The sequence below is a fragment of the Peromyscus eremicus genome, chromosome 9 (assembly GCF_949786415.1).
Source record: "Peromyscus eremicus chromosome 9, PerEre_H2_v1, whole genome shotgun sequence".
Classification (NCBI taxonomy): Eukaryota; Metazoa; Chordata; class Mammalia; order Rodentia; family Cricetidae; genus Peromyscus; species Peromyscus eremicus.
The window spans coordinates 85,905,741-85,929,034 of NC_081425.1; the positions used below are offsets into that span (position 1 = coordinate 85,905,741).

At 42.6% G+C, this 23,294-nt stretch overlaps 1 protein-coding gene across 1 annotated transcript in view; it reads left to right on the forward strand.

Annotated features, from left to right (window-relative positions):
- Cacna2d3 (calcium voltage-gated channel auxiliary subunit alpha2delta 3) overlaps nt 1–23,294 on the forward strand; it is an 827,473-nt gene that overhangs the window by 552,961 nt on the left and 251,218 nt on the right. Inside the window, exons 12-13 of the mRNA XM_059274534.1 lie at nt 7,695–7,773; nt 19,798–19,931. Of these exons, the coding sequence (XP_059130517.1) occupies nt 7,695–7,773; nt 19,798–19,931 (213 nt within the window). The remainder of the gene's footprint in view (nt 1–7,694; nt 7,774–19,797; nt 19,932–23,294) is intronic.

The window sequence follows — 23,294 nt, forward strand, 5'->3', positions numbered from 1 at the left end:
CTCCCCTCTGTCCAGATCCTTGCTTAGGTGTCTATAACATGAATCTTAAAAGGTCTTATTAACAAAAACAAACCTGGAGCCAGGTATTGGGGTGAGCGCTGAAAGATCAGAGAGACAGAACAAGCCATAGCTAACCTCACCTTGCCCGTTCCTCAGCTGATCCTGTTTCCTCAAACTGGAGGCCTCTGAGTCCTCAGCCAAATGGACCTCAGCTGAACTGCTGCTCAAAAGCCTAAAAGCTTAATCAGGCTCTAGTTCCCGGTCCTCACGCCTATATACCTTTCTACTTCCTGCCATCACTTCCTGGGATTAAAGGTGTGTGTCACCATGCCAGGCTGTTTCCAGTGTGGCTTTGAACTCACAGAGATCTCTGCCTTTGGAATGCTATGATTAAATGGTGTGTGCCACCATTTTCTGGCCTCTATATCTAGTGGCTGTTCTGTTCTCTGACTCCAGATAAGTTTATTAGGGTGCACAGTATATTGGGGAACACAATGTCACCATAGGCGTCACCTTGTTGGGACAGCTTTCCTTTCATCCCTTCTTAAGCTAGCAGCTCCCCTGCCCCTCCACCACCTTTCCTGCTTTGTGTTCTCCATAAGCCTCTAACCCAACAAATGCATGAGCATCCTTTTGAATTTTGTGTTACTCCCAAGACAACTCCAAAGGTTCCACGATGTTTGGTCTGTGTTCAGGAAGTGGTCCCTGACACTTAGCAGGGACTCAGAAGACTGAGACGCTGTCCCTTTGGTTTGTTGCAGTGGGTTGTGGCAGCTTCCTCTCTGGAGTGCCATGGACCTATGGAACCCTGCTGCACTTCACTATTCCTCATTCAAAAAGAAGAATTTGGGAGTCGTTAATGTGGAGGGAGTGGGACCATCTGTGTTTCCTCTCTTCTGCCATCCTCCCTCCCTCCCTTTCTCTTCTTCACAATGCTCTCCTGGAACTTGCCATCTCCCTCCTGTTCCAGCCCCTGGAATCAGAGGATTACAGGCCTGCATGATTGCACTCAGCACCCCTTGGAGCTTCTGACGGGGTTCATCTGCATAAGTCAAATATAAGTGTAACTTTTTTTTTAAAAAGAATGGACTGCAATTGTTTTTGTTTATTTTCCTTTGGATGAAATGAAGCGACTTTGAAGGACTTCATTCAAACACTTTATTAAGCTTAGGTGGGTTCATGGAAAACACTTCAATGAGAGCTCAAAATGAGCTAGTGGGGCTGCTCAGGCACTCCTGTGCGCTGAGTTTGAGCTGTGACAATGAGAGGGGCCTTCTGTGCCTGTGCTTGGGGAGCACAGAGGCCTGGCTCCTAGGAGTGGCAGAGTGGATCCTGATGGGCTAGCCTGGCCTGTGCCATGGCTCCTGTTCATCACTGTCTATGCTGTCTGCTTGGCTCTCGGCATTGCCCTGGACCTGACTCCGCTAAAGTTCCTTACTACATCAAGAAAACAGCTGAGCTCACGGCAAACCAGTGAAAGCTGGCTTGATGTCACTGCCTAAGAAATGTAGAAATCAAACCGTGAGGGCACAGAATCTGTCAGTGAGGAAAGGAAGAGCATTTGACTATGTCACATAGAGGTTTGGCACTCAGTCAAGTGAATGGTAGGGGGAAGCCCTCATTTTGACATAGTAACATTTTCTGTTGGACTTTCACTCCAATTTTATTCTCATTATGCTCACCAAGAATAGTTCAGGCCATTACAGTTTCATTACTTCCTTCTCATTTAAAATGAACTTTAATTATTAAAGCAACAGTTACTTATTTTTAACTCATTAAATCATTCTAATGATCTAAAATTCATGAAGTAAAAATTGTGAGTCTCTCTTTGAAAACTAAAATCTCATTGCATGATTATTAGCCAATTATTTCTCAGGAAACACTTAGGATTTAATGTTTGACCATAATATAATGAGGGTGAACATGCTTGGACTCCTTGTGCTACGTGGTTGCAAATAATGCGCTTCTCGGTGCTCTTCCGTTTCCTGTGAACTATATTGACTGTCAGCCTCCATGGGCATTTTGCCCACAGTCCTGACTGCAAGATAAATGCCTAGAAGTAGAATTACTAGGCCAAAAGAATTACACATACAAAATGTTCTTGATTAAATTGCCCTCCAAAGTATTTTACACTTTGAAGTAAAATGCCTTTGCTTTTGTGCTCAGTTGAAAGGCATTATTGTGAGCAAACACAGGGCATAAGCCCAATATCATCTGATTATGTTTATTTTCTAGGCAGAGATGTCCATGCTGCTTGTACTCAGATAAGGGGTTGGCCGACTGGGAGCCAAACATTGTACAGAAATGGAAATGCTAAACATGATTCTGATTTTCTTTCATAAGCAATATAATAAAATAGAAAGCAACAAAACACATAGAAAGCCCATCCATCTCTCAACAGAGTGCTGACCCACGGATGGTAGCGGCTGTGGAGGCTTTACTGGTGCTGATGGTGGGGTTCACAGTGCTGGCTTTCATTACTCCGTGCTTGTTATCACAATTCTTGAGCAATCATGACTGATCTGAAGCTTGGCACAATCCTATTGGCTTTTCAAGTAGGTTGCCACATTTAAAATCAGGAACTGTACAAGTTTGCCAGCGACTCAAACACTTTTCTGGGTTTTAACCATACCTCCAAGAGAGAACAGTCTCTGCTCAGCCTCTTCATCTGGACAGAAAAAAGGCTGGCACCCATGGCTACCTCTGCAGCTCTTTCCAGGGATCCTTGACCACAAAGATGACATGTGTGGCTTTACAGTCTAAGAACCGTTTCTTACTCTTCATTGCCAGCCTAAGAAATGATTAAGATACAAGTTTTTAAAGAACTTAAATTTGAAGCCAAAGCCAAGGATTTATAAAGCCCTGTCTCAGGGGACTGGACTCCAGCCCTGGTCCTGTGGGTGATGGCTCTTGGAACCTTACAGCTGCTTGGGATATTCTGTATTGACAGAATCAGAAGCTCAAGGGAGCAAGCAGAGACACCCATGCTACCTGACCTCTCAGAGACCCTCTTATGAGAGCAGACCTTGATGAAACTGAGGAAGTCATTGTACTTGATTGGGCCTTAGTTTCCCTTAAATCAGAGAGATTCAACTAAGTCTGCACAGTGACCAGGAGGGGTAAGTGAACAGCAAGGGCAGCTTAATGGCAAGAGGTTACACTAACCATTTTTGTATGTATAAAGTTAGGTTTTTGCATTTATTTTTTTCCCAAGGAGATTAAAACCCTTCCTTCCTTCCTTCCTTCCTTCCTTCCTTCCTTCCTTCCTTCCTTCCTTTCTTCCTTCTTTCCTTCTTTCCTTCCTTCCTTCCTTCCCATTTGTAGCTGAAAGATTTTCCTGTGTCCTGCCTGGTCCGCAGCCCCTCAGACCCAAGTAAACACACACAGGCTTATATTAATTAAAACTGCTTGGCCATTAGCTCAAGCTTGCTACTGACTAGCTCTTACATTTAAATTCAGCCAATTTCTGTTAATCTATATGTTGTCACATATTCTATGGCTTTACCTGTGTACCATTACATGCTGCTCCCTGGACAGCGGTCTGACATCTCCTGACTCAGCCTTCCTCTTCCCAGCATTCTCCCCATCTGCTTGTCCTGCCTATACTTCCTGCCTGGCTACTGGCCAATCAGCATTTTATTTATCAACCAATCAGAGCAACACATTTACAGCATACAAAACATCCCACAGCATCTCCCCTTTTCTGTCTAATCAAAAAGGAAGGGTTTAACTTTAACATAGTAAAATTGCATATAATAAAACAGTTATCAAGCAAGAATTATAACTACAATATCTAGTCTATTTGTATTTGGCACAATTAAAGAAGATATTTTATCTATCCTATATTTGTGAGTCTAAAGTTTCACATCTACCTTATCTCTTATCATAACCAAGGAAAACCATAATTATAACTATCTAATCTTCAACTACATCAAAGACCTCAGAAGGATACAATGTTATCTAAGTAAACATGAAGAGCATTGTAAGCAACTTCCAAAAATCTAGAATGACAGAGACAGCTGTCTGCCTGGACAGTCATCCAAAGTTCCTCTGCAATCTTGGGGCATCCATCTTCAGCCCACAGGCCTAGAGTCTCTCAGTCGCTTCTTCCTGTGTCTTGTAGAATGTCTGACAGTTTCTTCAGTGAAGCAGGAACCTGAAGGACCATCTCACCTTGCAAAGTTCAGTGGTCACCTTCCTATGGGTCCTGCATGTCAAGTTGATACAACATTTTGTCAAGCAGTCCAGGCAAGAACAGTTTCTTGCCCAAATGGCTATTTTTGCCAAGAAGAAGATAAACTCCATGTGGAGTGTATTCAATGCCCATCTTTCTCTTTGAAGTTAATTGGTGCTGCCAGGAGCAGATGTGTCTCACTGTCCAGAAAGTCTAAGTTTTTAAAACATTTTAAATGCCATATTCTGTAGGTCTTTGAAGTGTTTGGCGATTACTTACCTAACTGAAAAATATCTATGTATATCTAGAAAACTTAACTAACATGACTACAAGTATGATTATCATAGATGACTAATTATTAATCTCTATATTTTAATGATACATTACAATTTTAAATGAGTTGTATAAACTTATAACCTTAAACAAGAGTAAAAAATACATGCAGTATAACAAATTAACTTTAAATTTGTATCAATAAACTAAAATCTATAGCAATGTAAAACATTTTTAAACAAGTTGTTGCTCTTTAAAAGTAGGTTTAATAATCTACTCTTTCATCCTATCATATCTGTACCCTATATTTCTATATCATAACCTCCTTTCCTTTTTTTAGAAAGAGATTGACTATGACCAATAACAATTTGTAACCAACAATCTAAACAAAGACAAACATCCATAATCCATTTTTTGGGAAGGTGGGCATAGTTTTCTAGGCTACTTCCTGCTGATAGAGGGCGCTGATAATCTTATGTGGATCCTGAGGAAATTAAGAATTATGGTCAAGTCCTAACTGGCATAGTCTGTGAACCTGCATTGTCTAAGCCTGTTGCCTTGAAAATGTTCTGGATGTTTGATCATCTGGGCCATGGTGTCATCAGAAACCTTTAAGGGGGTCTTGGCTGGTCAAACCTGATGTATCTTAATCTAGAACAAACCCATAGCCTCTTGCTTCCTGTGGAAATAAAAGCAGAGCCTCCTTTCCAAAGCAACATATCCTTAGATCCAAATTTTGAGGTCAAGGTACCTTTAAAATGTAGATATTGGTTTAACTGAGCAGCCTTTACAATCAAATGTCTTTCTGCATTTAAAAATCCCAAAGACAACACAATCCAGATTCTCTGTATAATATCCATCTTTACATGACTTATTTTATACTATCTTTACTGTCTCTTTAAAGACTTTATTTTTAAACACTATTTCTTTATATAACTGTCTATATTCATTTTCTTCTCTCTTCCAAGCTATATTTTTAAATACATTGTAAACCATTTAAAGTCTTGTTCCATCTGAATCTGCCTTATTGTGTAACTATTGCTTTAAATGGCAGTTGCTAGTACTGAAGCAGAAGCTTTGGCTGCTGACTCTGCCCAAATCAGCTTTCCAACATGGCAGAGGTAATTCAACTCCAGTTCTGGGCCATGTATAGCATTAACTCTAGGAAGCAGTGGGTCTATGCCTCCATTAAATGAGCATGTAGCCCAGAAAACTTTTTTTTTTGTATTAGCAAAAGTTATATCCACCATGCAGCATAGTGCAAAGCTTGGAGACACCTCTGTTTAGCGTGGCATAGGTCAAGCCCACATACCCCAAACCTGCCACAGAGTAGCTCAAGCCCACATGTTGCATCGTCTTGCTGCCCACATGAGACATGAAGCAGGAACCTACTTTTGGCTCTGTTTAGAATTGATTATTAAGTATTCTCAGGTTTCAGGTGGAAACTGGAGCTGTTGGGTGCCATTTGTAGCTGAAGTTTTCTCTGGTCCTGCCCAGCCCCACAGACCTCGCACCACTTATAAAATAATCACTCAGAAGCTTGTATTAATTATAACAGCTTGGCCATAAATCAGGCTAACTACTGACTAGCTCTTATATTTAAACTCAGCCCTTTTATTTTAATCTATATGTTGTCACGTGTTCCGTGGCTTTACCTGTGTACCATTACATGCTGCTCCCTGGACAGTGGTCTGGCATCTCCTGACTCAGCCTTCCTCTTCCCAGAATTCTCCCCATCTGCTTGTCCCCCTTATACTTCTTGCCTGGCTACTAGCCAATCAGCGTTTTATTTATCAAACAATCAGAGCAACACATATTTACAGTATACAAAACATCCTTCCTTCCTTCCTTCCTTCATTTTTTTCTTGTCATATCTCTGCTCCCAAATTTTATTAGCAGGGTGATGTGGAAAAAGCTGCAGAGAGAAGGGAAGACAACAAGGTCTGATGCTAGCTCATCCTCCCAGGAAGACCTTGTGCAGGAGCTAGCTGTCAGGAATAGAAAGGGTCTGTCAGACACACAGGGACAGACTGAGGCTTTGTTGCCATAATATGCATTTGAAGTCCTCTGTGTTATGCTGCCTTGATTAGAGGAGATTCAGAATGGCACTGAAACCTCCATTTTCAGAGCGATGAGCCTTTATAAGTTTCCATTCATTTGGGTGCTGGATAATAATGGTTCAAGTTCTGTGTTCCAAGGTGGTACAGCTAGGTGACACATCCCCTTCTTCCACCCCATAAAAGGGGATTCTAATGGAGGTTAGTCTCCTAGACCAGACTACCAAAGTTACTAGTCAACCACAACTCTAGGAAAGGCCTGGGAGGAACAGCAGTCGTGTGACCCACCAGGGCTGCCTGAGCTGCCTGAGCTGAGGGGACATTTTCTGGTAAAGCCTTTGATGCCATGTGTTAGGTTTCCTTCATGTGATGTCATATCTTCATGGTCTTCAAAGGAATGCACTTGGCCTACCAAGAGAGACTGGCTTGGATTGCCAAGTGTTGTTTTTCTCCCCTGTCATTCTAAACTTGTGTCAAAGGGACTTAAGCCTTTTCTTCTTCATCTTTCTTCCATCGGACCATCTAGTACTACATGGGGGGATAGTGCTTTGTTTCAAAGATCTGTGGCCTCATTGAGGGGAGAGGGAGAGGGAGAGGAAACAATGGAAAATGTGACAGCTTTTTCAAAACGTGAGTTCCCTGCTCTTTGGGAGCTAACATCTTAGGCTAACTAGGAAGACTCCATAGGTCTCCTGGCCGTAGGCAGTGCCTCTTGTCTCAGTTAATGACCTAAAACCTTACCAGCCCCTGTGGATAGTTAAAGAGCTCTGCAGCCTGTACTTTCTGTTGGGGAGAAATGTTGAGGCACTCACAGTGGTGTTTTTAATTCTCCGGAGCAGCACAGTCTGGGTTTTCTGTGGGAATGAGGAAAACAGTTGTGGATTTGGTCTAGACCTGGATGATCCTCTTCCCCTTGTGGACCAAAGCCAGCTCTCCCACTTCTGGCTCTTCTTTTCTGCCCTGCGTTGCCCGCCGAGAAACAACTACCATTTATGCCATATGACTACAAAGATCAAAGGCCCCCGAATATACTTCTAGCTGACTGTACTTCAAATGTCTAAAATATGTTCCTACAGATGGGGTGCATGGAGCATGAAGGAGGTAAAGCATACGTGCCTTAGGCATGCATGTGGTCTGCACAGGATGGTGCAAGCTGAGTACAGCTCACCATGTGTCCATCTTCCTTTTAGGTTCGAATCTTCACATACCTCATTGGACGGGAGGCTGCTTTTGCGGACAATCTCAAGTGGATGGCCTGTGCTAACAAAGGTGAGTCTCACAAACATGCTCCATTCTGAATTGCTTCTTTCCGGTGTGCGGAATTAATGGTACATATAGGGGGAAAAAAGGGAGTCTTAAGAGAAGTTGGCTTTTTAAATTGACAAATAGTAATTTCATATATCCTTGGGGTACAGTGTGATGTGACAAAACATGTATATAATCAGTAGTTGGGGTGACAAGCACACACATCTGTACCAGGCTTTTTCTTTTAGGCCATCAACCAGCTCCCAAATCTTGACATGGAGACTTATTAATTTTGAAGGCTTGTTTCTGGCTAGCTCTTTTAACTTAAATTAACCTGTTTCTCTTTGTCTATCTTTGGCCTTGGGGCTTATTACCTTTCTCACTTCTGTATATCTTCCCTTTGTTGCTTCTCTGTGTCTGGCTGGCTGGCAGCTGCCTGGCTTCTGGCCCCAGGCATCTCCCTCATTCTTGCCTCTCTTCTCCTCTCCTTTTCTAGCCTAGACTTCTCCTGCTGTTTATTCTCTCTGCCTTCCAGCACTGCCTATCCTTTCTCTGCCCAGCTATTGACAATTTAGCTCTTTATTAGACCAGTCAGGTGCCTTAGGCAGGCAAGATGAAACAAATGCAACACATGATTACATAATTAAACACACATCCTTATATCATTAAACAAATGCAGCATAAACAAATGTAACACACCTTTACACAGTTCAAGTAATATTCCATAGCATAAACAAAATGTAACATATCTTTGCCTAGTTAAAATAATATTCCACAATATTTACCCCTCTTTGTCTAAATAAAAAGAAAGATTTTAACTTTAACATAGTAAAGCTATATACAATAAGAACAGTTATCAAGTAAGAATTACATTTACAATATCCAGCCCATTTGTATTTGGCAAATTCAGAGAAAATACTCCATTATTAATCCTATCTTGTTGAGTCCAAAGTTTTGTACCTGAGACATATTCTATAATAACTAAGGAAAACTATAACTATCTAGTCTTCAGTTCCATTAAAGACCCCAGAAGGATATACCATTACCTGAGTAAGCAGGAAATACAGTGCAAGCTACTTTCAACCTATAGAAATGACAGACATCTGGCTGTCTGGATTGTCACCTGAAGTTCCTCTGCAACATTGGGGCATCCATCTTTAGCCTACAGGCCTAGAGTATCTGGCAGACTCTTCTATGAAGCAGGAATTTTGAAGGAGTATCCCGCCTTGTTTTGGCAAAGTTCGGCAGTCTTTTTCCTTTGTGTCCTGATCGTCCAGTTTGTACAGCACACTGACAGCATTCAAGACAAGAGCAGTTTCTTCCCCAAATGGCTAGCTTTCACCACAATAAAAGCAAACTCCATAAGGAGTTTCCTTGATGTCCATCATCTTCTCTGAGGTAAATTGGTGCTGCCAGGAGCAGATGTGTCTCATCCTGAAAAGGCTTAGGTTATTAAATGTCTTAAGTGCCACATTCTGTAGGTCTTTGAAGTGTTTGAAGACCATCTATATAAATATATCTGTTTAACCTTGAAAACATACTTAATATGACTACAAGTTTGATTATTATAGATGACTAACTACTAACCTGCATTAATTATACATTACATTTTTTTAATGAACTACATAAGCATAATACCCCAAACAAGAATAGAAACATACATACAGTATGACAAAAATAGCTTCTCTATATCTGGTGGTTGCCTGGCCTTTGGCCCCAGGCGTCTCCCTTATTCTCTCCTCTCTTCTTCTTTCATTATTTTTTAGCCTAGACTTCTCCTATTTAATCTCTCTGCCTGCCAGCCCTGCCTATCTTTTCTCTACCTAGCTATTGGCCACTCAGCTCTTTATTAGACTAATTGGGTGCCTTAGGCAAGCAAGGTTAAACAAATGCAACACATCTTTACATAAATAAACACACATCCTTACATTGTTAAGCAATGCACCATAAACAAATGCAACAGACCTTTACACAGTTAAAGTAATATTTCACAGCATAAACAAATGTAACACATCTTTTCCAGTTAAAATAATATTCCATAGCACCCATTTCCTCAATCATTTATTTCCTTGTGTTGTGCAAATTCAAAATCCTTTCTCCTAATTATTTTGAAATACACAAAAATTAAGTGTAGTCACCCTGCTGTACTATAATAATACTAGACCACCTATTTGATAATATGTAAATAAATAAATATATCCCATTTAACTACATTTTTATACCTTTAGCATCTGCATATGATTTAGGACAGACAAGGTGGCTATAATTCTATGATAAAATCCACTTCTAAATTATCCTTAAGGGTTATATCACAGCCGTTCCCAAAATATGTTTTATATTTTGAGGTCCCAGTCAAGTGGCTTTGCCTCTTTCTTCTTCTTAGTAGCTGAGTAGTCATGGGAGAACAACTATGTAGAGGCATTTACTGTGCTCCAAATATCCCCACCTCCATCACCATCCCCAGTCCTCCAGCATGCCTTTAAATGTAGTATGAAGGAGTCCAACCTGGGTTAAATCTGAGATAAAGCATCCAGGAGCTGGTTTGGGCATCCACACTCTTCCTTTTGCTTCTGTGAACTCTGAAGCTTCATGTTCCAAATAGAACCGAGATGGGATTCAGCAACCTTACCACACTCAGATCCCTGAGGGAGTGGACAGATGGCTCTGATCCACACTAGATATGTGCCAAGACTGAGTGTGACGCTATTGGGATTTCTAGGTTGATATTTTCAATGGCAAAGCTTTGGCCACAGGACTAGTGAAATTAACCTTAATTTGCATTAGTAGTTTAATATTCAGCTTGGGAGTAGTAGTAGTTATTCCTTTGAATGTTCTATACATAGTTTGAATATATGGTACAGAACATGATGTTCTGAGATATGAATACATTATGAAATGGCCAAAATCAAGACAATTAATATGAATTCCATTACCTGCCTACTATGTACTTGTACTGAGAGCACGTAAAATAGATTCTGAGTGATTTTCCAAACTATAGATATTGTCATTAACTGTACTTGATACACTGTGCAATAGAGATCTTGTTTATTCTTCCTGTGGAACTATAATTTTGTATCCCATTCTTCTGTTGGTTCTTATTAAACAGAAGGATTAATGAAATGATGCATGCTAGGTTCAGTAGTTCAATACTAGTTCATAGGTGATTAATCATTTACTGATTTTTGTATTTATAAAGTCAATTTATTACCAATCCCATCAGTGTATCAGAAACAATGTTTGAGGCAAAGAACAGGAATGGAAGTTAATAGGGTCTTCTAGTTTAGTAAGGATTTCTTCCACTTTTCTGTATGACCAAGAAATATTTGAACTTTAAATCCAGCATCTTGATTTGAAATCCAACCGCCACCATCTACCGACTTACTACCAGGATGGTTCTAAGCTTCATCACCCACAGAAGGCAGGTGGTAATTATATACCAATACAAAGGTGGTAATATGCCCAATCCAAACATCCTACACAGGAAATGAGGTCATGTGAGTCACACTAGTAACTCTGTTCCTAAAACATGAGTGCTCACATTATTCCCTTGTGGTCAGTGACCTATAGATCTGCTTTACTTCCCCTCTGAGACCACAGGCTCCATAAGAGCGGCCTTGGACTCTGACTCCATCTTGGCTGTCTGGCAGAGGCCAGCCTCAAACTTCACTCAGAGCAGGTACTCCTGTGACGGCTTACAACATAAGTAGATTAGTTATTCATATTCATAAAAAATGGATGTCCTGTTACACAGTAGTTGGTACTGATGGACTTGGGTGGTCTATCCGTTTCCTGCTCTTGTGAGTTCTAATTCACCAATAAGGTAGTGTTTGGATTTTAGTGGAAGAAAGAAGATGTGATGAAAGTTTTACAGGTCTCAGCTGCAGTTTTGATGACTTAAGAAAAACTTAACTTTATTTCGAGCAACCAAAGTTGTTTCTCTGCAGTTTACAAAAAAAAAAAAAAGGTGGTGGTGGAATGTTCTGGGAAAAGAAGGGGATGACTCAGAACCTTAATTGGGAAGGAAGGTCAAGTCCCAGGAAAGAGTAGGGAAGGTGTATTTTTGCTCTCCTTTTCTTCTGTGGATTTTCTTTACATGTCCACATCATTTTCCCCTGGAGATAGATTTTCCCTGTTTTGTATATGTGTGTAGTCCAAATGATGTTCCTGCGGGACTCCCATCTAGGGTACAACGTATATTATGCAGGAGACATGGTAGATCCAAGAGCTTCTCCCCTGGACATTGACCAGCAAATTTAAACACTTAACCTCCAAACCCTCTCTCCAGAAAAGATTATGTCACCCAGCCTGGGTCACTTCATCAGGCCTGTGCAGAGGTAAGCCCACGCAGAGAAAATATGGGTCAGCAGGGACAGAGGAGCTTCTCAGAGACAGGCAAACAAGCCTGCTCCCAGTGGTGCTTTCGCTTGGCTTTGCCTTTTATTTTCTGTTTCTATTTGGAATGGTCTTTGAAGCACATCTCAGTTTCCCCACCTCAAAGAATGCAGGGCATCATGGAAGAGTATTAATGTTTTCTTGAACCTCTGCAGTAACAAATAGTATAATTATTTTTGCTTATTGATTGGCTTGTCTCATGAAAGCCAATCCCAGGATCACATGTTTGGCTTCATTTCCAGAGCAGGTGCAGCAAGAATGGAGGAGGCATGGGATAAGCGAATTGAGTAAAGCCCAGACTCCCCTTGACAGCAAAGGCCTCTCTGTACAACTTAGAACTTTGTTGACATTTGAATAGAGAGAGTGAGTTATGCTTCCCAGTTCTTTTCTTTCTGTGGTCATGGCAAAAAATTCCTTTCTTTTTTTTTTTTTAAAAAACATTTTTATTTTTATCCCTACCACACCAGATTGCAATTTTCCCCATCAGCTAGTAGGCTCTTAGTCATGGGTGATTGCTTTTACTATCTTTGTCCAGCTGATGAAAATTCTTCAAATTGGAACATTGTCTTAATCAACTGATACTGTATTGTAACTTCATTTTCATTGTCATTTATAAGAATCTTTGAAATATTCTTGTAAGACGATTTAGTTGAGCCAGGACATAGCTCTAGAATGCAGCCCTTCAAGTTTATAGGTTCAGAAAAATCCATGGAAGTAAGCATGGCTGTTAGTTGGATAGGCCACAGAAGCCACTAGAAAACCCTTGTTCCTGCTGGAATCCTGTCTCACTACAACCAATGTCTCTCCTTAGCTTTACCTTTGAGATTCAGCTTTCCTTCTGATGGGTCTGGGGAACAGAATGTCACTGTCTGCCTCTCTTCCAAGTCGCACTCACCATGACAGTGTTGGGTTCCGCTCATCTGCGTCCATGTAAACACTGGCTTCATGTTGCGTCAGTCCTGAGGTTTTTATCCACGTAACTTCAGCAAGCAAGTATTCATCTATGGTCATTAATTAAATCTTTGTTTATGGTCTTGGATTGTTGCATGATGGAGGCAGCATAGCATTTTCATCTCAAGTGACATGGGGTCCGACATCCCCACCCACCCCTGTTACAAGTTTTTGCCCTGACTCAACGAAGTTCTTCAGTGAAATGAACTGTCAACATCCAGTACTTGAGCAGACAGGGAAAGGCCAAAGTGAAGCGTGCTGACAGGTTGATCTGCCTGACCACAGAGTGACCCTGAAAGAGGGAAGGATAGTGGGGGCTATTATGCCATCCCTAGATCCCTGGTGTTCAAGGACCTACTGTCTAGGCAGAAAATCTTTCTTAGAAGTCTGGTAGCCATGGAAACAGTTCATATCCAGTAGGTCTCAGATACTTTCCATTGGAAACGCATGCCTGGGGGGACATGCATGGGCCTTAGTTCTCTGCCTCCTTCACCAGGCTGGCAAAATCCAGGGAGGCTTGGAGCATATCCGTTTGTTTCATTTTATGCCTAAGTAGGACCTGCCCTAGGGGAACTAGTTCTAATGAAGCAAAGCAGCATGCCATTTTAAAGACATTAAAACAATCCCTGCCACAGGAGACAGGCTGGGCAGTTTAAATGCTGAATTCACACCATGGCATAAACTAGCGAATTGGGACAGCAGCGAAGATGGTCGGCAAGTTCAGATAGCCCATAAGGAGGCGATAACCTTCTCTCGTGTGTGGCTTGCCAACATTTGAAATGAGCACTAGCTGATTCCCCTTCAAAAATCAGAGTTAATGGAGTGTTTCCCAGCTGTGCAAACAAAGGCTTTACTCAGTGCTGGAGTTCTCAACCTATCAGTCATCATGTGCTCCAAAGGAAACGCCTTGTGTGTCTCTCCCAGTTGTGTATTTAGCTTATCCCCTTTTGAGGGGTTAGAGGTTGTTCTCTCCTTGTTTCAAATAGAACTGGTAGCCTAAGCCCTCCTTGGAGGTCCAGCCCCCAAACTTTTCCAAGAAATAATTCTTAATCTCACTACCCCTTTCCAGTTGTTACATCACCCCAAAGATGCTTCATATTTCTGAAGCCATCAGCATGGTTGTGGGTGTGGGTAGGAGAGAAGGCATAGTTAAACCGTTTTGGTTTTTCAATATAGGCCATATAAAAAGAGCAGCTAGGCAGATAGCTGCACATAGTCATTCCTGTAAGCACCCAAGGATGTGAAGATTTGCATGTGATGCAGGCAGAGATCACTGTATTGCTATTGTTAACAGCAATTAAGGACAACTGGCTGCTTTCTGCACCAGGTAAGACCCACAGTAGTTACATGGCCCATCTCTATAAACCCTCATAGAATCACTAGGGGGTACATGTTATAAACATCTTTATTTATAAAGAGAGAACCCCTAGACAGAGGCTCTCTGGGTTTCAGCCTATCACACATAAGAGGCTGGAGAATCTTTGGAAATATGTGAAGGAACTATACCTATGGTGCATACTTCCAGGGGAGACATAAAGAGAAGTGAGTTCACCTGAAATAGAGAGATTGTACTGACCAAAGAAACTATTCTATGTTCATTTAATGACCCAAAAGGCTATTGGGGTTACTTAAAGGAGCATGTTGAGTCAGAGAATTGCATCATTGAAAACTACTCCTCACTCCTACCTAGCTCCCAACACACACACACACACACACACACACACACACACACACACACACACACACCATGGGTTGTGTGAAAAACTGCACCATTGGAGTCCTAACCCACATCAACCTTCTACTCCTTGTATATTCTAGCACTCTCCAAGACCACATACACGTTGGGGACAAGAGGGAGCCATGACTAGCATCCAGATGAGGGTCTGATGGTCCTCCCCACTCCTTCAAGGAGGGAATGCTAATAGGCTTATCACCATTACCATGCTCTGGCCATGACTATATTGTTCTTCTTATCTCATGGCCACGACTGAGAGCCCAGGTCTTCGGTAGGTCACCGCAGCAACTCTGCTTCATGATGGTGATGATCTTGTCACGCACTGGAAATGGCTCCATCACAACAACATACCACAGCAGTGGGAGAACCAGAATCCGGCCATGTGAGATAGACAGCAGAGACTGCTCACATAGGCACACTCTAGGGGCTCTGGCATCTCACATTATTATAAAGTGCAATATGGAACCTTTGTCTATGGCAAGGCAGTCTAAGCAAGAGGTTTTGAAAACGTGTTGAAGCCAGGGTAAAATCACAGGAATACAAAGTATTGGGCTGCATATGGTTTATCACACTGAGCAGTTGTAACCCAGAGTTCACAGAAGGAATGCTACGAGGGAACAAGGCAAATAAATTGATGTTCTAGAGAAAAATGAGCAGGACCATTTGTAATAGGTGGCTAATTTCAGCATTAATTACTCAGTAATTACTGAATGATTGCTGAGTCTGTTTTCTTACATGATATATGAAGTTCAAAAAGGCACATTAGAGACAAGAATAAACATTCAAGAGCTAGAATTCACTAGGAAGCAAAAAGAAGGGGGCAGGAAGGGAGGTAGCCAGCTCAGAGAATACAGAAGGGAACGGTGGGAAGCGTCTATGGTTTCAGCCAAAGATCTCAACCCTAAGCTCCTTCCTACTATCCATCATTTGTTAACTATACCATGCATTTGTTAGCTAAGCCTTACAGAAACACATTTAAAACAAGAAAAGACTCTTTCAGAAAGGTTTCAGGTTCTAATGGCCTGGGACCAAAATTGTGTAAGCTTTGCAGCATGCATATATATGTGTGTGTGTGTGTGTGTGTGTGTGTGTGTGTGTGTGTGTGTGTGTGCATATATATGTATATGTGCATATATATATATATATATAATTTCAGCTTTTATTACCTTTTATAGACTTGTATTTCTGTTTATCATATTGAAACTGTGCCCTGGGATTGTATGATGGTACTAATTATTGCCAGCAACATTGAAGGGCAGCCCTGTGTTTGCCCATTTTTAGCCTCATCTTTCCCAGCTATAAAACACAATTGACCCACTAGAGTCACCCTGGGGAAGAGTTATGAGAAGCCCTTGGTCCTTTTCTATTTTGGTAAGAGAGAGCACCTTCTAGATTGAGAATAAAGGCCTTGGAGCCCAATTAACCTGGACTCAAGTTGGTCTGGGCCAAGCTCTTCTCTTTGCCCCTTCTGTAATGAGTGCCCAAGGTGGGCTGTCAGGAGTCCCAAGGCAGAGGAGCAACGTGAGTCCGTGAAGATGCCAATGAAGACTTCTGCATGGTTCCCATTCTGTGAAGGTGTCTCCCAACCAGACAAGCACCGGTTCTCATCATGTGTCATTGCACTAACATCCCAGGAACAGCAGGCCTAGTAAGCAAGCAAGTCAGAGTCCGGCACCAGGCTAGACTGAGTGTTCTCAAGACACTGAAGCAAGATGCAGAGAGAGAAAGTGACTTCCGGTGGGTCAGTCAGTCGGGGATAGACTCCCCCAACTAACCCATCACCAACCCATCGGGGATAAAATGGACCCATGTTGGAAAGCTAGGTAAGAGTGTCCCGGGAGAATGAGCAGAATGTGAAAAGGCAGGCTAGGGTGGAAGGATCAGGGCCAGGTCAGCATAGGAGAACAGGAGAAAGGTTAACTAAAGGTCAGCAACAGGGTGCAGGGATTACAGGAAGGAAGGGGTCAATGGAGAAAGGCTCTTGGAGGTCAGAGTAAGACATTCAGATTTTGTTCTAACTCTATGTGGAAGCTATTGTAGTGATTTAGTCAGCTAGATGAAAGTACACGTTATACTTTCAGATGATCCTCAAGCCTCCATGAGGGGAGGGAGTCATGGGGAGGCTGCAGTTGTACTTTTACTTACACACCCTGGAATCTTGGAGTGGGGTTGAAGTGCGGAAGGAGGGAACATTAATCTTAGGTGTGTTTTAGAGACTGAAACAGAAAACACGCTGGTGAGTTACATATGGGACCAGAGTGGAGCAGGGAGTGGTAATGGGGAGGGAGTCTAGAGTGTTCCTTCTGCTTTGGGCCTGACTGGGCTGGGTGCTATTGCTAAGATGGGGAAAGCTAACAGGTGTTGGAGGCAGGGGCTTAGAGAGGAAAGCCAAGGGTACGCTTTTTGGATTTTATCCTGGGTTCCTGTGTTCATCCACAGTGCTCTCAGGTAAATGGTTGACTGCAGTTCTGAAGCTCTGGGAAATGAGCTTGTAACATTTGGACTTGGACTGTGATAAACAAGGCTGAGTGAGGGTCATTTCTCAGCACAATCCTTTCTAAACGTATGATGGACACCCTTCCAATCTCACTCTCTAAGCTGATGAGCTGTGTCCTTCATCTTCCCTCACATACACATTCATCTCCTTTCTTCTCTTGCCCTTGTTTTGGAAAACCTAAATCAGAGAGCATCAAATGTTGGCTTTGAGGCTTAGATGTGAAAAGAGAGGCAATGGAGGAACCCTTCTAAGACAGACTATCTTCACAGGAACATGTCCACAGCGAAAATGCTCATCCAAGCATCTCCATCCAGATCCACAACCACCAAATTGACCAAGGTGATCCCCCTCTTTAGCTTGTACTGTGTTCCAAGGTTCTTCACTCAGAACCAAAGGCTTAGCTGCCAGCAGAGATACTAAATATTTTCTTTCTTATTTCAAAGTAGATTATAGCTTCCTGGCATGGAGAGATGACTCCTGGTGAGTAAGGCATTCTCCTTGTCCTCTAGCAGTGTCTTACAAAACATTTCTTGCCAGCCATGCCTCTCAGCTGGACCACTTAGGAGACACATACCAATGGGTCTCCCTAAGTGAGGGTAGGGGGTGTCAGACCTCCAAGAGAACTCACAAGTCCTGTTCTGGGATCTCACGCCATAACAGGCATCCCCACTCCTTCTTTGGGGCTCTGTTTCCCTGATATAGCCATGGTCACGAGAGGGTGGGGCAGGTAGGAGTGCTAATGCATGCTAATTAGCACTGTGCAGGGCTGTCATCAGGAACCCAGAAGCACATGGTCTCAGCCTGTTTGGAACTGGCACATCAAATTCAAACCAGCTGGCCTTTGTTTGGAAATGTTCTTGGAGGGTCCAGCCCATCCCGGACAGTGGAAGGGCTGGTGTCTCCCTACCATGTGCTTGGTTCAGACACAAGGGAAGTCTGTCATTGCTGTGCAAGCATTGCAGCAGATCTGACTTTAGAGTCCCTTTAAGCCATCTCTGATTTATCTGATGAGTGGGAACGGGTCCTCAACTTAGTGACAAGAAGCAGCAGCATGAATCTGTGTCTCTACTGTGTCCCCAGCTTTAAGCGCTTCCATAAGCACCTGCTTTAGGACAAGATCTCAAGTCTTTCCCATGCTTTGCTGGGCCTGTCTCTTTGGGTCATTTCCGCTCTCCGTTACACTCTAAAATCAGGGCCATTCTGAGCTATTTTCACTTCCCAGAAGGGGCCCAATTCTCCGCAATCTAGATGCTTCCCTTGTATTCTTTGCTTTGCCAGGCATACTCCTCAATCGCCTGCTCTCCACTACCCCCCCCCTTATCCTTCAGTGTTCAGCTCCAGAGACCCTGGCTCAGTATAGCCAGACTTGATTTGCTACCCCTATTATGTCTTAACTTAATGGTGACTATGCTATTTTGTGGTTCTTTCCTCCTATCTTCATGGCCCAAGACAGTGCCTTGCCCATCCTGTTCATTCCACTAAGAAAGCTTTCCACACAGACTTGAAACAAATGGTTTCCTCTGGGTGAGCCGGGCCTGTTGCCCAGTGCTCTCTTCTAAACCTCCCAGCCTGCAGCAAAGCTCACCAGACCCCAGGTTAAAGTGCCCTGAACTCAAGGTCAAGCAGACAACTTCACCTGTAGAACTATTGCATGCTTAGAACATTTTCTGTTGCATAGAAAGCAACAGTCACGTTAAAGTAGGATCTGGAATTCCAGCCTCCAGCCTACCCGGGGTAAAACCCCATCGAAGTAATGGGTACAAACCAAGAGACACAAAGGAACAAGTAAAACCAAGAACCCCACAGCCTGTGCTCTTTGCTCTAATTTCCGCTCAGTTCTGGTGGAACATGGGCAAAGCACGAGTCCTTAGTCCACTTCAATCACACTATCATTACACAATAATAATCCTCCCATATATATTATTAAGAATAAATGACAGCCATCCCAGCTCAACATCCAGGAGGCTGGAGCAGGAAAATTGCTACAAGTTCAAAGCTAGTCAGAGTGATATGGTTATAGCAAACCTGTCTCAAAAACAAAACAAAAAAGAATATATGACACTATCTGTCAAGGGGTGAGTAAACTTTTTAGTACATTCCTCATTACTATTATTACAATGATAATAGTGGGATCTCTTTTCATCTTCTGATTTATAGTTTTCTCCTTGGAAATGCGTTCACTAATGTGGGAAGGACAGGATTACCTGGAGTGAGACTTTGATTTCCAAGTCTGTAACAAAGCCTGGGGGGATAGCCTTCAAACAGTCAACAACAACTGTTTCTGTGTGGGTTAATTTAAGTTTATTCCTTTTGGTGACTACACTCTGTCAATGAGGATACAGCTCACTCTAAGAGGGAGGAGTGAGATCCAACACTTCAGAATGATGGAGAATGGAATTTGGGCTCAGGCCAATGTGTGTTCCCTGATGCATGCTCCTCTGTGTGTTTCTAAGCCCTGCTCTCCTTTTGGCAGGATTTTTCACCCAGATCTCCACCTTGGCTGATGTGCAGGAAAATGTCATGGAATACCTCCATGTGCTCAGCCGACCCAAAGTCATTGACCAGGAGCATGATGTGGTGTGGACAGAAGCATACATCGACAGCACCGTGAGTCGACGGGAACCCTGGGGGAGAGGCTGGGTTCACCTTTACGTTTCAGTGCAAGAGTTTTCTTGTGTTCATTCCAGAGACTAGCCATCCTATCATTCTCCATTAGTTATGGGCTTTAGCAACACTGTCCCAGATTGTAGATACAATTGATATTGTTCACCTCAGCAAGCAAAAATGACCTGCACCTCTGAAGGTATCAACCTCTCTCCCTTTTTGTTTGTGACTTCCCCATATCCCACGTATGTTCACATTCCTGCATGAGGAAGTGATGAGAAGCATGATGATGGACTCAGCCTTTGCCATGTGTGAGGCCCAGTCCTAATGATGGATCATTAGGTCTCAGTTGAAGATGCGGCTGAAACCCACTGTGATAACAAATGGGGGCCACCACCGAGGATGCAATTACATTTTCCTCCCATAGACAGGCAAAAAATATGATTACGTGGGATTCTATAAGGGAGGTTTTGTGAACGCTGATCATGGGCTCCTGAAAAGTTAGATTCCAGTATGTGCTTAAAAGGGGGGGGGGGGGCTTTGCCAGTCATCCAGTAATCATCCCACGGCTGTGTTTTTGTGTAATTTCAGGGTGATTTTTCAGAGTGATAATGAGTCTGATGGGAGTGGCGTGTTTCATTTATTGATTGTAAATGTTCTCACAGGACTGCTCCACCGTCAGTTTTGTTGGGATTCACATCGCATTTATCACGGCAGCACAGACACAGCTGTGTTCTGTAGTGGTCTCCATGGCTGCCCTGAGCATACTTTCCGCTCTCTGGGCACGCCTGTTCTTGCTGTATTTCTGGCAGCTGCAAGCACACATGGGACAGTAACAACACACGAGAATCAAACTAGGGACACCCTGACACATCCAGGCCACAACGGCTCCCCCCACCCCAGCCTCCAAGAACACAGTGGGACCTTCAAGACATGGATCGGACCGTAACTCCTGGGTCAGAAGGATGTCTATTCTCAGGAAGTTGCCTGAAGATGAGGGGTGGGGGCTGGGAAATACTTTCTGGTTGCTGGTGACAGTGATCTTTTGTCAGTTTGGGAGTTAGATCCCAGTTCGGTTCTAAACTGTAGAAACAAAATAGCTAGGTCGCCATGTTTAATCTGACACCACGTTGAAAACACTTACTTGTGGTTAAGTGAGGCAGAGAAAGCAGGAGTGAAGGAGAAGAGTGTGTCTAGCTGATGCTGAAGTCCAAACTACTCTGTAGTTTATCATACCAACTCTGGACATCCAGGTTGATTAATGGTTTCAATTTCTCAATATAAAAATATAGTAATAGAATCGAAAGTTAAAGCATATGATGCTTGAACTTGGATAGATTAATAGAGCAGAGAGGCCAATAAACAGCCTGATGACCTGTGGGGACTTAGTATATGACCTCATCTTAGCAGAGCTCGGCCATGATTTCAAAAGATAAAGAACAGCTTAAAAGTCGAGGGACTGACTGACACAATGGCTCGGCAGGTAAAGGCTCTTGCCACCAAACCTGATGACCTCAGTTTGATCCCCAGGACCTACAAGGTAAAAAGAGAACGAATTATCATGGGTTGTCCTCTGACCTCCACGCTTGGCACCATGTCATATGACCCCATTCTCACTCACAAACATAAACAAATCCATAATATACTAAAACATTGAAAAATTGAGACTCTTCCAAAATTTCTGTAGGAAAAGGAATTAGCAGAGGACATAGGCAAGTCTCCAAAGTAACAAGATGGCTTTTAATATGGAAAAAAATATACACCTTTACCCATAGTAAGAAAAATGCCAACTTAAGTGTGATGAGATTCCATTTTGCAACAGCAAGGTGGTAGAAATTAGAAACTTAGCCAGGCACTCTGCTGGTGAGGATGCCAGCAAGGGAGACCTTCCAGAGATCGCTATGGAAATGTAGAGTGGGATGTTCTCTATGGGGGAGGGGTGTTCATTTGCCCTTGGCCCCAGCAGTCATACTTGGAACCATGAAGATACCTCTCCATCAAGACAAAGGCATGTGCAGACCTTTGTTCACTAGAACTTTCCAAATGTTGGAAATTGTCTGACTCCTGAAACATTAAAGATTGATTGTGTGAGCCATGGACTATTGGCAAAAAAAAAAAAGTGAGCGTGATCTCCGCTTCTCAGCATAGAGTGTTTATATCATAGCAGGAGATGCTGCTAAGAAAACTGAACAAAATTCAAGAGTGAGTCTTCTAGAGGGCATGCTCTATAGGACAGAAGGCTGAGGGAGAAGTTCCACGTGTTCAAACAGAAGTGTGAAGTCCATCCATGCATGGAATTGCTTACCTGTAAGAAATGAGAAGGAGGGCTGGGGAGGCCACGGCGCATCCCTTTCTGCATAGTTCTGATTTCTGTTTTGTTGTATCTCTGTATGTGTGTATGCTGTTTATGTATGTAGATGTGTGTGTGAGTGTGAATGGGTGTAGGTGCATGCATGCGCGAGAGCACACACATGACAGTGAGAGAACAATCTTTAATCTCAAGTGCAGTCCTGACCTTTCACCTTGTTTGAGTCAGGGTCATTTGTTCTGGCAGTCCTGACCTTTCACCTTGTTTGAGTTGGGGTCATTTGTTCTGGCAGTCCTGACCTTTCACCTTGTTTGAGTTGGGGTCATTTGTTCTTGCCACTGCTTACTCCAGGCTAGCAAGCCTGTAAGAGTCCTGGGATTTTCCTATTTCTGCCTATCTTACTGTAGAAGTGCTTGGGTTACGGGTATGCACTACTGAGTCTAGCTTTATGTGATTTCTAGGAAGCTGAGCTCGGGTCTTTGTACTTGCAGAATGAGTACTTTACCTATTGAGCTATATCTCTAGCCTAGTTTTGACTTTAAAAATTGTTACATTTAGTGTGTGCATACACGTGTGTGGGGGGGGGGATGTGGCAGGGGGTATATATGCCATATCACATGTGTGGAGGTCAGAGGACAATTTTCAGGAATTGGTCCTTTTCTTACACCATGTGACTCCTGGAGATCCAACTTGGGGCATCAGACTTGGCAACAAGTACCTTTCCCCGCTGAGCCATCTGGCCAGCTCATATTTAAAACAACAACAACAAAAAAATCAAACCAAAACAACAACACAAAAATCCAACTTATATTACATATATTTATTTGTGAGTGTGTGCGTGCATGCATACAGTTTGAGTTTTGAAAGCATGTATTCTGTAAATTCAAACATTAAAATTATAACAATAAGAATGGAAGAAAAATGGAGTGCCAACAAGTTAAAAACAAAAACAATTCTATTTTAGTTAAATAGGAAATTTACTCAGTGGGGAAAGAAAGCATAACTAACCTTTTGAATTAATCTTAGACAGTGGTAATATACATTATTAAATTTTTAAT